The sequence below is a fragment of the Sipha flava genome, unplaced genomic scaffold (genome assembly GCF_003268045.1).
Source record: "Sipha flava isolate LNK unplaced genomic scaffold, YSA_version1 226_pilon_pilon, whole genome shotgun sequence".
Lineage (NCBI taxonomy): Eukaryota > Metazoa > Arthropoda > Insecta > Hemiptera > Aphididae > Sipha > Sipha flava.
The window spans coordinates 591,996-609,846 of NW_020272861.1; the positions used below are offsets into that span (position 1 = coordinate 591,996).

At 31.5% G+C, this 17,851-nt stretch overlaps 1 protein-coding gene and 1 long non-coding RNA gene across 3 annotated transcripts; both read left to right on the forward strand.

Annotated features, from left to right (window-relative positions):
* The first annotated feature begins 337 nt into the window (after positions 1 to 337).
* On the forward strand, positions 338 to 14,499 carry LOC112683441 (dentin sialophosphoprotein-like). Its single transcript, XM_025554489.1, has 3 exons — positions 338 to 556; positions 1,517 to 1,695; positions 12,961 to 14,499. The coding sequence occupies exons 2-3, from the start codon at positions 1,609 to 1,611 to the stop codon at positions 14,305 to 14,307; spliced, it is 1,434 nt and encodes a 477-aa protein (XP_025410274.1). The 5' UTR covers positions 338 to 556; positions 1,517 to 1,608; the 3' UTR covers positions 14,308 to 14,499.
* Positions 3,240 to 6,138, forward strand: LOC112683442. 2 transcript variants are annotated; one of them, XR_003148593.1, is made up of 5 exons: positions 3,240 to 3,522; positions 3,909 to 4,014; positions 4,075 to 4,218; positions 4,280 to 5,472; positions 5,653 to 6,138. It is a non-coding gene; the product is annotated as an uncharacterized LOC112683442 (long non-coding RNA). The 2 variants fall into 2 exon arrangements; XR_003148592.1 differs by having other exon boundaries at positions 4,280 to 6,138.
* Positions 14,500 to 17,851: the final 3,352 nt, after the last annotated feature.

Sequence of the window (17,851 nt, forward strand, 5' to 3'; positions counted from 1 at the left end):
TAATCCTACAAAACTGGCTAAAATATTGGAAAATAATAGACATCATTTTAGTCAAAAATATTCTGGAGGAAAATGGAAAACAACTTTTTTTTTTTTTTTGAGGAAAATGGACAGTGGAGGAAAACGGTATCTCGTTTTTAGAGAAAAATGGCTACAGTCGATTATTCAAATAAATTAATATAGCGAACAAACATCAAAGCCGGGACTCGAACATATTATAGCTGTTTTAGCAGTTGCGTAAATATTGTGATCGAACAAATCGCCGTGTACAATAACTGCACGATAAGATTCCGCGCAATCGCATCCCGTATTATAATTATTTATGCCGCCCGCAAGTTCTGGGACTTAAAATAGAGATATAGCTCTGAACATAATTTTTTCTTGTTTTAGTTTTTCTCGTCGATGATTTTGATTTTTAATTTTTTTTTCTTCGTATGGTGTGTTATCATTTTTTCCGATAACAAGAGTACATACTCCAATAGAGTGGTCTAACCTTTTTTTCCCAAAACAAAAAATATGTCATTTTTTACGAGAGAAAAATAACGTACGCACACGGGTAAGTACAAATCAATAAATCGTGATTGATCTTAAAAATATAAATTTGGAATTCTCAATTATTATCTTTGAAGCCATGGTTATTCATTTCTTTTCAGAACCAGCTACCTGTGTCTACTAGATTTTTACAATTGAACTGATTTTTAAACTTTTCGATAACGTGTTATTTTGAATAAGAATACAAACTCTTTGTTAAGACCAATCTCACGAATCAATAAGACTTCCTTTTTCGTATGACATATTCATATACTTAAATCCGATGGAAACAGCTATGTATCCGAAAGGTTAAATTGTAATAATACTTTCAACTGTAGACATGGTCATTACGGAAAAATTAAATTGCACGTGTTATATTATTATTTCATGCCGTAGATACGTAAGCAACTAGGATTAGTATAGCAAAATATAAAAAAAGTACTGGAAATCAATTTCAGTGATCCATGGAAGCGCGCGATTCCCAAATTATGAATCACCAGATTATCTCTAGCTTTAAAAATCAAAATTAGGTATCTTTATTATTTTCCGGCAAATCGAGAACGGTTACCAAATAAATGAGAGGTATGGGAATGCGATGTTCAAGTAGTTTTATACGCTGTTACAGCATAAATAGTATACCATATCAATGTGTCTATCCAATATTCGATGATCCCGAATATGATAGGGTTTCAAATAATCATTCATCAGGCTGAATGTTATATTGATGAAACATTATAACCGGTACTGATTTTTTTCAAGTTCAATTAAAAATATCAATCTTCGTGTCGTTATTCGAATCATGTTCAATTGTTTATAACCCATCCAAACCAACGCTTTGTATACCAGATACATTACGTGTTCGCTTATGTTCTTCAGTACATGCGTGGGCAAACAAAATCAAAAATTGAAAAAAAAAAAATACGTATTCAACCAGTGGACAGATGTCAATTCGGTGTTTGAACTTCATCGATTTTTGTCAAAACAGGTGTTTTTGTGTGGCAGATCGATCGACCGAACGCGGAGTACTGTATACGGAACAGTACCTACTCATCTGGCTACGTGAACAAAAGCATAAACATGTCCTTCACACTGGGCATCATTATCATTTTGACTTCTAATGCGATTCTTTTCAATATTCCAACATCGCAAGGACTCCCAGCTCAGGTCAGTAACAGAAAAATATGAAAAAAAAAATGTATAGTTGCACCAAAAGTGTGTATTTCAGTCGAGTCCCGATTACTCGAAGTTGAAGGGGGATATAAATTCACTTCAAGATATGTATATTCAAGGTATCTAACCCGAATTTATCAAAATGAAATCAAAACTTCGAGTTATATATTGAAATATTATGTAATTTTAAAATTTTACGATAAAAAAACGTTATGATCATATATACATAAATGTTTTACAAAAACTTAAATAGATACAATGGTATTGTAAGTATGTACATATTTCTTATTTATTAGACACAGTAGAAAAAATTATTTGTTTTTAAATTTTGATTTTTCGGCTGTTTGTTGACAATTTTTTTTAATTTTCCTATAGCTTCGAATTTAGAACTATTCACGCTTTCGACAGATTCAACCAATTGCCCAATAGTTTGTAATTATGACATTGCTTGTTTGTCGTAATAATATTTTAAGTTCTTTCAAACTAATAATTTTCATAATTGTTGTAATCACTATTTGATATATTTATACCCAGGGGTGCATTTAGGGAGGGGAAAAGGCGGCATTGCCTCCGGTGGAAAATTTATAAGGGCGGCAGTTTTTATATATAGTTATGAAAAACAAAAGAAATATTTTAAAATAGGTAATTATGACTACACACTACACACATTGTATATATTTTCAATTTTGTATTATAAAATGAATAATTTTGTAGTTGGTTCTAAACTAATGTGGCTCCGCTAAGTAACTAGTAAGTACTAGGTACTTATCAAAATAGAATATGAAATAATTTGAACATAAACGTTTACAGATACAAAATATTGTTCGCTAAACATTTTCAGGTTTATTGAAAACCGAAATGTATTATTATTTATTATTACGTGGGATAATAAAAACATTAATAACGTAGATGGATGCTGATTACCCCGTGGCCTACCAGCTACCATACTATCTATGTTTAATGTGTATTCTAAAAATAGTTGTTTATTTCATATTTGATTGTTCTTTTATTGTTCTGAAAATGTTTGATCATTTCTGATTTTTCAACTGTCGGTCGTCCTCTGTTATTATTGATAAGCTTTTCTTAAAATGTTTGTATTTAACTATTTAAGTTTTAATTAACTTTAAATTAGTAATTACTAATACAATCTAATTAGTATATTTCTCGCACCTAAGCAAGTCTTAGGTATCTTTCAATTTAAAGTATGGGTGGTCGAAAAAAACTAAGCAGCACTAATTATATAAAAAAAAAAAAAAAAAGCAATCATAAAAAAACATAAACATACTGCTCTATTAAATAGTTGTATGAAAATTCAAGACATGTTTAAATCTTCAACATTAACAACTGAAGGTAAGTACTAAATTATTTTATTTTACTATTTTATTCATTTAGTACAAGTAGGTATTAAATATACAGGTATTATTTCAAAACTAATCACTTTTTAATTTTTCAACTGAATAAAAGTTTGCTGTTTGAAATTTATTTGAATATCATTTAAATATTTATATTAAATTATGTATTATACAATTTTAAACAATTTAAAAATCATACAATTAGAAAACATAATAGCTTTTGGTTTACAGTAGTTTGAATCAAGTAACTTTAAATTTAAAATGTTAAGCTACTAAGTTAAAATTTCCTATACTAAATAGCTAATTTCCTACAAGTCATAATAAATAACAATGAATCTGTTTTTAATAATTGACTGTGTGCTTATTATGCAGTGATGAAAAAAAATGTTGCGAACAAATCTTGTTCTATTGAAACGACTAATATTTCATCCATTGACGTTGACAGTTTACCATGCATCAGTTACTGAATGTGAGTATTTAAGTTTTAATTAGGTATATATTTTTTTTTATTTATTTACATTATTTGTATTATTTATATTGTATTTACATTACAATAATTGTTGGTTTTTAAGCAAAGTTCTTAGGTATATAGTCACTTAGTATTTTTTTAAATATATATTTGTATAGTAACTATTTTTTTGAATATTAAACTATAATATTAATATATTATTATAAATTAATTAAAACAGTTGACCGTATACTTATTGAATATTGTGTAGATGAAAAAAAAAATATCGTGGAGAATTTTTGTACCTTAGAAACAATTACCCTTGACATTTTATCAGAATTTAATTAATTTTAGTAATATAAAGTTATTTGTTATTTAATTATTGTGGTGTTATTTTGTTTTAATAGTTCACTTAGTTGACAGCAGTCTTAATTTGACAGATCTTTACAAAACAAACGATCATCAAACTGATTCAATTTCAGAGTGCGATAATAAGAATATTTATTATCTAGGGTATAATATACTATATTATCTTAAGTTATAATTTTAATTATTAATCTACTTTCTTAACAGAATTGATCCAGTCATGTAGGTAATAGCTGATATTTTAAGAGATTTTGTATGTAGTTATGGTTTCAAGATCTGGAAAATCTAAATATTTCCAATTCTAAAAGATCATACACAAATGTCTAAAAGGTGTCAATAGAACTTTTTCAGGTACTAAAGTTTTACACAATTTTAAATTTCTACCTTTAAAATTAATTAATTTTGTAATTAGATACTTTAACAAAAATTGTCTTCAAACAACTCTACAAAATGGAGAAAAAATAGCACGTAGTTACTTGGTCTATTCAGAAAGCAAAGGAGCTCTTTTTTGTTATCCTTGTATGATACTTGGTAAAGTAACTAATTTTGCAACAACAGGATTTTCGTTACGGAAAAAAACAAAAGAATGAATTAAAGAACATAATTAATAATAATAAATAATTCAATAAAGCATCGAAACTGTATAATTAAATTGAAAAACTATAGCAAGGTATATTGCAGAATTGATCTGCAATTAGATAATCAGATTAATGATGAATGATTTTATTGGATAAATGTTTTAAAGAGAGTAGTATTAGTAGTCAAATCATTAGCGTCAAGAGGATTGTCATTTAGGGGTCATGACTCAAAAATAGGAAGTTCTCGTAATGGAAATTTTTTAATGGGCTAAGAGTTAATTGCCAAGTTTAATTCATTTCTTGCTACTCACTTCTCAAAATATGGTAATCTCGGAAAAGGAAAAACTTCTTACACGTCATATCAAACTTATGAACAGTTTATTTATATTATGGCTGAAGAATCACAGAAAACCATTATCGAAGAAATAAAAATTGCCAGATATTATTCTATAAGTGATGACTCGACACCCGATATTGCGCATACAGATCAATTATCTTTCATTGTGCAATATGTAAAAGAAGATGGTCAACTAATAGAAAGATTTTTATGCTTTATTGAAGATGTTGGGCATAAGTCTGAATAAATTGTTACTGCTGTCTTTTTAATTTTTGACAAGTATAAATTAGATCTTAAACATTTAAGAGGGGAGTCGTATGATAATGCCAGTAATATGGCTGGTATATATAATGGATTACAAGCAAGAATTAAAAAATCGAGTCAACATGCACAATTTGTTCCTTGTTCGGCACATTAACTTAATTTAGTTGGCATAAATGCTGCTAGTTGTTGCCAAAATGCGGTATATTTTTTTGACTTGCTTCAAAAATTATACATATTCTTTACATCTTCAACTCATTGCTGGAAAATTTTAAATTTGAATGTAAAAAGTTTATCAGAAACAAGATGGTCAGCTCGCGATGATGCTTGTAAAGCACTAAATAAAAATAGAGAATTCATCATAAATGCTTTAGAAAAAAATTGATCAAGATGTTACAGAAAAGCCAGTTACCCGTTGTGAAGCCAAAGGTATTATTAAAAAAATTAATACCTTAGAAATATCATTACTTTCATTATTTTGAGGTGATATTCCTAGTATGTTAGATTTAATAAATGTAGTAGAAATCTAAAATCAATTGAAATTAAATTTGGGTACAGTCATAGAAATTTATTAGTCATTAATTACTTATGTAAATGACCTCCGTACAGATGAAGAATACAAACATTATTCAGATCTGGCAATTTCAATTTCATCTGAAAATTAGAAGTCCGAGAACAAGCAAAATGTCTTCAAGATTTATATGTAGATGATTTAAGAAGTTATTTTCCCAATGAATGTGTTCACTTTAAATCGCATAAAAAGAACCTTGAAGTTGATGAAACACCAAAAAGTATTCAGCAAATGCTTGTTTTTATAAAAAATAATGATTTTTCTGAAATGTATCCTTATATTGTTATTGCGTTAAGAATGTTTTTATGTACACCATGTACCAACTATTTCACTGAACGGTCTTTTTCAGCTTTAAAAAGGGTTAAATCATATATAAGAAAAATATAAAAAAAGGAAAGACTAAATGCATTGGCAATCCTAAATATTGATAATGACCTTACCACTAAACTGAATTATAACAATGTTATTAATATTTTTGCTGCTAAGCAAGCACGCAGAAAATTGTAAATTTATATTATTTTAAAAGCTGATGAAGACCATTTAGAGGAAAAGTTTTTATACTTCAACTTAAAAATTTATTTTTTATTATATCTAATAAATTTTTATAAATCGTTTTTTCAATTAATTTTTTTTGAGTTGGTAGGGATGCCAAAAATATGTTGCCCCGGGACGCAAATTTTTCAAATGCACCCCTGTCTATAACCATGATTTCGTTATCAGTAAACAGTCCACCGACTACAACGTTATCATCGATTGTAGCATACGATTGAAATGTAGTTAGTTAGGTTAGGTTAGTAATATTAGTTTGTTTATTGATTTATTTTTTTACCATTCCAATGGCGAATACATTACGACTCATATGCATATAAAATGTGTTTGGTTAAAAATGGTTGCTGTTTACCCAACTTGATCCGAAGATTCCAGCTCGGATAAGCTTTTGTCGGAACATCATGTACTCTTTACAGTAAACATACAGAGGGTCAGTGGTGTAAACTGGTTGGTCCAAAGGTATGTTTTTACACCACCATAAAGTCATTGAAATTTATACATATAATATTATTTTCAAGAGCCAAGGAAATCAGCATACTAAAAACAAAATTTAATTGTTTTTTACTTTTCTTAATATTATAATAATAAAGGTTTTACTACTAAAATAAATCAAAATTTATTTGTTATTTAAAGAAATAAAGTATATGAAAAAAATATATAGTTTTTACTTAGGAAATTGGAAAATTGATGTGTTGAAAATTATAAGTTGAGAATATGCCTCTGCACCACCAGAAATTGGATCCAATTTACGCTACTGCAGAGAGTGTTATTTGGGAAATAACAGGGAGGGAGCACTCTGATACCCCTAATTATTTTAATGTTAAATCGGTTTGCCTAACTTGCAAACTTTTTGCACCGATGACCCATACGTAAAAGATCAAATGTATAATGTAATGTATTACCTACTTAAGTAAATTGTAAATTTCTAAATTCTTTGTACGATCATAGTATTATAATTACATTAGTAATAATTTTGATTCGTGAAATATTAACTTTCATAACCTACTCATGCGCCCCCGGATGAAATACATGTATTTACATAATATTATAATAATATTATTCAATAATAAAAATCAAATGGTATGTCGTAAAACAAATTGATCTGTTTAGATGCAATTTATTAAAATAAATTATAAAACGTGCTTTAATAGTACGATCATTTTATTTTTAAAAGAATCACCATGCCGTCGTTGATTCCAAACGAATCGCGTTATAGCTAATGGTTTTGCAATGTTTTTCGTAAATGTACATGTGTGCGGGTGCACATAATAATACGTTTTTGACTGTTTAAGAACTTGACGCGACTTTCGTGTCTCTACAGATTCCGAAATAAAACACTGTTTATACGTCGTCTCGTAATGTTTGAAAATCGAGATTAAGATCGTGAGAGAATACATACTAGATGCACACACGTGACACGCATAATATTTACCGTTTCCGAGTAAAAATCGTTTTTCAACTCGCGATCATAAATCGTTTGTTATTTCTTAACACTATTTATTTGATTCGTAAACGTATCTTTTTAAGATCGTACCTACAGAGAAAAAAAACACTAAGCGCATTACATTGTTATTACGACATTTTACGCTTCACACTCACTTGGAATGAAAAAAAAAGTGCTGTAATTTAAAATCATGGCGCGAAACTTTCGAAATAACATTTGCCTTTGGCAAAATGAATTTGATTCCTTTTCCCGGCACTTTTGGATAGATAAAAATATGTATAAGTTGTTTAAAGTAAACGAAAAAACAGCTCTTAGAGTTGTATGAAGTTTTTTTTTTTTACGTAATCGGTTCAAAGTTTGTCTTCGTGTCCGCGCACGGGCTACGCACGTCCGGGCTTCATCCCGAGGGTACTATATTTTCTCATTTATACGAAGAAAGGTCCCCGGCCTTGGCCGGAAATCGTCAAGTATAGCAGTACCTACATATATACATTGTTTCCGTGAAAAATTGCGAAAACCAATTCAAATGATGTCCATATTACTGCAAATGTTTGGTCTCGACGTTCATTGGTTTTGCCGGAGCAATATATCCGATTTTATTTTTTATTTTTTATTTCTCAAAATCCTGTTCTCGAAATGAACTATATACGTAATATCTATGTGCTTGTATTATCCGTATAATGTTAGCGTATGCAAAGCTAAAAATAAAACATTGCAGAACGCGCAATATTCGGACGGTAACACATTTATTCAATTTTAAGAATTGGAACGTTAAAACACCAACCGAGCTTGACTTTTCATGATTAGTGAACGAAGCGCAGTACCAAAGTTCGCATTAAAACTAAATGTAAAATAATTTTATTTCTTTTTAGGTTTTATTTCCAAGATGTAGAGTACTTAAAAAATGCATGAATTAAAACAAATTAAAAAAAAAAAAAAAGTATTCGAAATACTTTTACACTTCTTTTTATGGAATATGTATCTTATTTTGAAAACTCGGAACGGGACATATGTGGTCTAACCGTGACCCGTGGATTGAGCATCATTGTCTTATGTGAAGTTGTGAACACCCGACCACGTGCACTGGGAACGGGAGGTGAGCTTGTTTCAAATTTAGAAACTTCTAACCAGATTTCTCTAAATGTTTCTGGGAAATGTAATAATAATATAATAATAGTTAATTGTATAAGTGTTTTACATGTAAAAATAAGATGTTTAAATTGTCAAATCAAACCAATTTCTACTTATCACATTTCTTTAATTTGCCGTACACACTATCTCAAAATGGTGTGTAAAATTAAAATCGTAAAAAGAACATTTTTTTTTTCGTGAACATTTGCAAAATATGGGTTCCCGGTCCAATTAATATTTAAGCCCGAGTCTTCATACTAATAACTAGAAATCAATGGAATTGCACCTGTATAACTATTTGATTTTAAACTAAATGCATGCCGGAGGAGCGAATCAGTAAACTGATCGAGAGCGACTGACGGTCGGGCTCGGTTTTAGTATTCACTATTACACGTTTTAATTTTTCCGGCACCGAATAAAACATCACCAAAAGGGAAACGACTAGTATGCATATTATAATCGGTCCCGAGACGGTGATTTTCCAGCAGCCGCCGCGCCGTTGTTTATTTACACGCATTATTAGATTTTTCTCGTTGCAACATAAATTATTACGACCGTCCGAACAACTTATCGTCGTCCTAGGTGCCATGGGAGGAGCTACAAAGGATAAGAACGAGAAAAACGTGAATAATGAAAAAGTTATAATAAATAATAAAAAACATCGATCACGAAATAGATATACCCCGAAAACAGGATAAAAATTATTTACTTTTAATTACGCTTACTCAACAGCAGTTTCATAATAAGATGAGTATCCTCAAAGTGATCAGTTTTGCCTTTAATAGTATGTACCTATCACTGCCAACATATTTTACAAACGATTAATATAATTTAATATTTAATATTATTGATATCATTACGATAATTGTACAATAATAATTATTATTAATACCATAAGTAAGACATTCGTTCACAAAAACGATCTTGTGAAATAAATAATGAACAAACATTTCTAGTATTTTTCCTCGATAAAACTTCTTATTTCTCGACGCTGTGTTTTAAATTTCACATTCCGAAGAAGACAGTTATTTTAAAGAAATACAATAAAAATGACAATTTTCTCTAACCAATCTATAACCAATTTTCGAAAAGTGCTTAAATTGTTTAAAAGATCGTAATGCGAAGTGGACATGTCAAACGAAACGTTTCCGCCGATCTTAATATAATTATAGTTATCGCGTTAAAAAAAAAAAAACCTTTTGGAAAAATCGTTTTGTGAAACCACGAATTTTATAAATATTTTTGTCCGAAAACGTGTAAATCTATATGACGGAGGTAATTGTTCGGATTAAATCGCAATGAATAAAAACGCACTATTTATACGCATCTTAAATCGAAATTTTATTAGTAAAACAATTATGTTAAAAAAATTGTCCGAGTTTAAAAACATTTAAAGATATATTATTGGTACTTTTTACCTTGAATAGTCTGCCCTGGAGAAAATCTCGAAATCGGATACCGGAAAATTGGCTCTCCTAAGTACTGTAAATTTTTTTTTAATCTTCACCATTCATTTGGAAGTTATTTGACAGTATTTACAAGTCAATTTTTAGAATTTGCAAATCATTCAGATGTCCCTATAAGATTTTGAACTTATGAAGTTGGTCTGCCCAATGAAGAAATGAAATAATTATTGGTTGTTATTCTAATATATATAAGTACATTAATATATGGGTATGTATAATATCATTTTCTGATGTCTCTTAGTGACTCGAAAATATTTTCTACAATCATTATTTTTTGTTTGATACCCGCTTCGAAGTTTCCGGTCAAAACATCACGCCAACTGTACAAATTCAAAAATTAGTGGCTCCTTGGATGACTTTCAAATTTGAAGGATAGACATTCGAACTCTCGAAAATTAAAAACTATTGTTTGGTACCGTTAAAAAGAACTTAAAATGGATTTAGTGAGCTAAATTCGTAACTTTAAAAGCTTTTACTGGTCACACGGTTCACTTGTAAATTATGGAAAAATGGACTAGCAAATTTTTGATACCTATATGGAAATCCTGGAAAAACTTTGGTCACCTAATTTCACAAGATCAAAAATTTATGGCGACCACTATAATGATTTGCAAATTCCAATAACGGATTTGCAAATACATGCAAATATCTTGCAACATATTAACATAGATTTAAAAAGAATACATAACTTCGGTGGGCCAGCTTCATGAACGTGAGCTTATTATGTTTATTTATTTTATTAATCGCTTAAAATTTTCCCCCAACCCTCCCTATCCGTTATTGCGGTAATTTTATAGGCACCCGTAGACAGTATATATTATTATATACACATCGCACTCGCCTGCTGCGCGAAAAAAGCCGGTCAAGTCGCGGTAATTTATCGTACAGGGTGTGTGCGCGAGTGTGGTTTATTTATCGGTTACGGTATAATTTCAATGGTATTGTTTACATTAAGAAACCATTACGTGAACATTACAAGACGATCAATGCTCGTCTCACCTGTGCAATAACGTTAAAACCATTAACCAATGTACGGTTTTTATATGGCCCAACACCCAACGGAAAATCGATTTCTAGGAAAATAATTTTGGTTGTGAAAAGTTGCAAGATTCTATTCACAACAAACGTTTCCTGGCCTATTATCTCCTTTCCTGATATTATCGATTACGAACTATTTAACACGCACGATTTTACAAAATAAATGATATATCTCAGCGCATAGTTTTATTTATTAAATTGTTTTCTACTTAAAAAAAAAATAAAATAAAATAACCGACAACTATAATTATTAATCTCAGAGTAATTTTTAACACTTTTGATAACGTATAACGTGTTTCGTTAAACATGCTTTTATGAAAACGTTTACTGTTTAAAGTTACAACACACAGTGTTTTATACGCTTAAAATACCAACTTAAAATCAAGAAAAACCCCTTTTGTTTGAGAATATCATTAAAAAAGAAAAAATATGATTATTTCGAATTTTAATAATTCTATATTTTCTGACAACAGATTAACTCATCTACTATTATACAAATAGATTCTATATACGTGCCACAGAGATCCAATGTCTACCGATTGTATTATATTTTAGGTATATGATGGGGATATCCAATCTTATGGGAAAAAACATCAATCGCGTAGAAGTTTTTATGGACTGTATAAATCTTTATAATATTATTAATTCAATTTGTAAACTACACTAACGTATAAATGCAATTTATTTATAATTCAATTTGGTTATAATAATTAAAAGATACATTTATTTATAATAAAAATAACAAAATAAACTACTGCGAAATTTCAAATTGTTTTTTTTTTTCCAAATTCTATAAAAGTATAAGATTCTTAGTGAGAACCGCATTCAAATATACCACCCCTTTTATATATAAAGAGAGAATCGGGTCATAGAGTTTCAAAATCTGTCTAATCGTTGTAGTATACATATTCAATGTTGATGAGGTTGAAATAAACCAAAAAACTTTACGGTATCTAGGTACAGCAGGTCGGCCGTTCTCTAAAACTGTTTGCTTAGCGATCACTGTGTATTTTAATTCGTTTGTAGAAGTAATTTACCAGTGATTTATGCCGATTGTCATTTATAACATTTGAATCTTCAAAATGTTCTGGTTCAAATGTTCCGCGTATCGTTGATAATTATTGAAACATATTACATAGTGACCATCACGGTATACAAGGTACATGGTGAAAGTTGTGAATAGTATTGGAGGATATATTATACACTGTGATCGATAAATTACAAGAACTTGGTGTTCAAATTATACGCTATTTTCCCTGATTATTGCGTCCCGTCTATTAAGGCTTATCTTTAAGCTCATTTGGACTTATTGTGCGTGTTTGGTAAAGCTGTAAGAGCACTTGATTTCAAACTTTCAGCTTTCGCACTTTTAATTGCTTTATTTTTATTATTGATACGTTCATAGACTTATGGAAGATATAATACAGCCGTGCAATAATGTGCAATTTAAAATAATACAATTTGATCGATCCCGTGTAAATGTTTTTAAACAAAACGTATAAGCGTAATCCGATGGATTAATTTGTGTATATTTCTTGTTTTATTTTGAGCATTTCGAATAAAATTTACAAACCGCCTTGTAGTGCTATCGATAGCATGTAGTTATATTCTATACGAATATTAAATGAGTAGACGACGTCAGTAGGCTATTCTTTATTTTCGGATACTATTATAAGCAGGTATTTATTAACAGTGTGTATTATTCGTTATTGTTACAGGGATACAAAGTTGCGAGGTTGAGTGACGTGCTGACGCCGCTTGAAAATTTGACGTACATGACGTTCGGTACCTTGCCGTCTAGGGTGTCTTACTCGCCGGCTAATCGTGCGTACGTGGTGAAAGGGCATTCTGGTAATTTCAGAAATGACTTGGCGAAAAAACGAAAAGACGATCAGCGAAAGTACAAAATGATGCCGCGGTGGGAGTACCTACTGCGACGGATGGTGCCGAATGTCGGTTTGCCGTTTGGATACCTCAAAGACCTAATGGGAAAAGGATCGAGCATCAGTCCTCGGCTTTTAGGTTTCCTCGGCCAAGGCACCGGTGGAGATAAAGACAATGATGATCTTGACGATGTTACCGATGACGGTCTTGATGATGATACCGATAATGAAAACGGAACTGATGATGGAAACGGTACCAATGATGAAGGAACAGGAACCGATGATGGAAACGATACCAATGATGGAGATGGTACCGATGACGGAAGAGCTGGTGCAGATGATAAAGGAACAGGAACCGATGATGGAAACGATACCAATGATGGAGGAGCCGGTGCAAATGATGAAGGAAACGACACCAATGATAAAGGGGACGGCACCGGTGACAAAGGAGACGGCACCGGTGACAAAGGAGATGACACTAATGATGTAAGAGACAGTGATGACAATGGCGATGGCCAAAGTAAACCGAAAAAGGATGATAAAGGTGGTTATAAATTTCCATCTTTTCCGTCTATTCCGTTTAAGCCGTCTATGCCATCTATGCCGTCTTCATTCCCATCTATGCCATCCATGCCGTCTTCATTCCCATCTATGCCATCCATGCCGTCTTCATTCCCATCTATGCCATCTATGCCATCTTCATTCCCATCTATGCCATCTATGCCATCTTCATTCCCATCTATGCCATCTATGCCATCTTCATTCCCATCTATGCCATCTATGCCATCTTCATTCCCATCTATGCCTTCTATGCCATCTTCGTTCCCGTCTTTATGGAACAGCGGTAATAAAAACGGCGACGGGACAGGCACCGACTATAAGCAAAAGATGAAAGACGTATTGCAGAGCGATCTTACCAAATCTTTGGCTAAGTCCGGCATCGGCATGTTGCCGGGAGGAAATGCGGCTATGACGGCTCTTGATATTGGTTCGAAGTTAATGAACAAAGGAGGCCAGGATGAAGTTATGGACGACCTAGTGGAAGACGCAGTAGAAAGTGACGTTGGTCAATCGGCTATAAAGGGTTTTATCGGGTTTCTACCGGGAGGAGATAAGATTGTTAAAGCGATGGAAGCTGGTTCGAAAATGGAAAAAGCGACCAAAAAAATACCGGGGATATGATCTTTGGTCAACAGTATAACGAAATATTTTTTTCGAAAATTGTGTAACCCAACTTAATATTATATTCGTCTCAAAAATCATTGAAATTATAATGGGATTTATTACCGTAACACTATATTATTTTCGATGACAGGATATTATATACGAAAAATAGCGAGAGTTCTATAATAACTTCGTAAAATAATGTAATAAATTAAAAATAAATGTTTGTATGTATGTTTTACATTTAATTAAATATCCGTAGTAAATGATAATAATCAAAAATTCATGTCACTCGAATGGTAAATATTTTTAAATGAAGAGTAAATATTTTACTTTTACAAAAACTACGCGTTAATTGCTTGATTGTATTCGAATATTGTATGCGAACGAAGAAAAAAATTTTCCCTATGATTATTTTACATACAGCTAAAACGGAAAATTGTATTCGAAAAACACAATAATAATGAATAAGCAAAATAATACATGCATTTGAACAGTCAATACTATTGTGAAAACATACATTTTTGAGTTTATAGTAGCTTTTGTAATTTTAATTTAAAAATAAACGGAAAACAATAAGTATTAACGAAAATAATATAAATTTACATATATTCTTTCTCGTAATAAACGTCATATCTATCGTTCAAATCAAATTTGGACAGACAATTTGGTTCACGATTTATTAACTTCTTCTATATCTTAAAATCTAATATGGAAGAAGTTAGTACGGAAATAGTGAGTGCTTACTATTACACTTTATGTGTTATCGTATTTGCTTAAGTGTACGATAATATTGACGCCAATACGTGGAACGTTGAGTTGAGCATGGTCGTTCGACGCCGTCCGATTTTTAGCGTTGCATTGAATGATATGCACATTTGTAAGGATTTAAATAATTCGAAGGATTACGGTGCATTTACGCGGAACAAAATGGTTGACGAAAATCGTTTTGCCGTACCATCCGCTTGCCTGCTAGACCACGGTTCTCAATATAATATGGCTCGGGCGATTTTTTTTTTTATTTTTTTTTTTGATTCTCGTGTTCACGCGCCGAATAAAAAATCAATAACCGATTCATTTTATCGGTGTACACAATATCATTCCAGCGACGCAACTAGGATCTTTGGGTCCCGATGATAAGGTAATTCTGGGGCCCAATGACTATCAAAGTATTCATAGTAAACCATTTTTATTCGATACTAATTGCTAAAATTAAACGCACTACTCAATTATTTCGCGTTAAGAATACTCTCCAAGTTTATGCCCGTTTTGAGTCTTAGGTTAGTTCAATACTAACATTTACAGTTTTTTTTTCTTCGTGGTCGAAAGCTAAACTTTCGCGTTACCTCTCCAACTTGAAAGATGTAAGTAATATATATTTCTCAATTAATTAATATTATGCTTTAGCAATTAACAATGTTTGTTCTTTCTTTTTGTCGTTTTGTTGTTTTAAATTATTTTATGTTTGGATCTCATATTATTATGAAATAAAAACTAATTCACCCGACCGCTTCGCACTTAACGCATGAATTAAATTGTTTTAAAAATATTCGGGTCGATTAACAACTGAATAACACGCGGACGGCAAAAGCAAATGGATGGTGTTTTTCCGAGTAACTACTCAACGTTATTGTATATTCTAATATCAACAGGAGCAGTGGCGCGCGGTCGACCACTTTTCGTCGTACAAAATCAACAAAAATACCCGTAAGAATATTAACAAACTTTTGACTAATTTCCTTTGATGTACCGCCATTCGAGCGATGACGATCGAAGTCGAATGGCACTCACTGTTAGGACTACTTCAAAGTCCGCCCTGATATCTACGATGGTGAGACGAGTGGGGGGGTTATAATTTCCTATCCTCACGGATTTTTCTTACCATATGATTTTCATAATAATTACCAAAATTATTTTAAAAATGTTAATGTGGTTCGATGTGAACCAAGAAATTAATTATTAGGCAATTAATGGAACTATAAAAAATATTCCTTTGTCGACGTCTATCAACTGTACATTTTTTTTTTTATATATTCTTTGAAGAGTGAATGTATATTTTATTCATATATCAATAAGTTCCCGAAATCGTTAATCGCGTATTTCTTACAAACTTCCGATCGCGTACGCGATCATTATTGCGATCAGTATAGATCAGTGGTCCTCAACCTTTTTTTGTTCACGGCACACCATTATACATCACAAGTTTTCGCGGCACACTCATGCACTTGACAACAACAACAATTTTGGCTAAATGCTAAGATATCCAGTTGGGTTAAAACCATACAGTTTACCTACATATGTATCTGCAAAATGAATTGACATTTAACTGTCATAGTTTCATCAGTCGGTATTTTCAAATATCAGACATTTTTCACGGCACACCTAGTCGATCCCGCGGCACAGCAGTGTGCCGCGGCACACTGGTTGAGAACCACTGGTATAGATAAACGTTGAGTGCATTTTCATTTCTATAAGTTTTGCGCGATTTCAACCTGTTCGAAGTACATAGTATCAGACAATGTGATTGCTATAATTTAAGTGTTGACATTTTTATCGTTTCTCACTCTTTTCCGTTATTTATTTATTTATTTATTATTTTATTTTATTTTTTTTTTTTTGTTTAACTTCATCTCAAACTTATAAAGCTAATGTTCGCATAACTATAGATCACAGCAATTATAGTTTCACTGATTATTTTATTTCCGTAGAATATTTCAATTTAATTAGTTCGGTTCGCAGTACATGGTGAATCTTATCTGTAAATCTCGTATGATGTACTTGATTCGTGTATAATATATACATATCATGCAATATAATATGAAACATACAACATTATTGATTGTATATGTTTAATTGAATAAAAATAATTCAAAGTTCAAAACCTGGTCGTCATTTTCGTATAGATATTTTTAACTTGTAAGGTCATCGCAAACGTTCGGTACGTGGTCGTGAGTTACCAAACAGCCGTCCACGTCGATCAGTATCGAAATATAATCTGAAATTCGTCAAGTTACGTTATGGAAACGAGCGTGAGTTTTTTCTAATTCGCTAAGAAGCGATCGCGGTGTTCTGTAACAGACGAACGGATGGTACCCGTATTTAGTTTGGCATTTCCATTTACTGTTGTCAACAGATTTTGAAATTACATGATTAAAAAATACAATATTGCTCGTTGTACGCGTTACGGTAATGTTCCATCGACGTGACGATTCGGTAACAGTGGCAACGCGATGTGGATTTTATTCAAGCAGCTACTTCACTGGTAAAATTGGATGGGTAGATTAGACAGAAAAGTTTAATACATAATTTGCACATTTGACATAAACTATTACTCTATATTATTTTGTTTGGAGCGGTTAATTTTAATATTTATGTACTTGCAATTACTTTGAATTGTAATTTTTGACTTGGGATGGGTACTCGATACAAGTAACTGCTTCGTTAGAAAATAAACTTCCCGTCGCCACTAATTACCATGATTTTTTTCACCGTTTCTCGCGAACCGTGCATGTTCTGTCGTACGCACCGCAGTACACCACGGAAAATCCCTTTTGACCCTCAC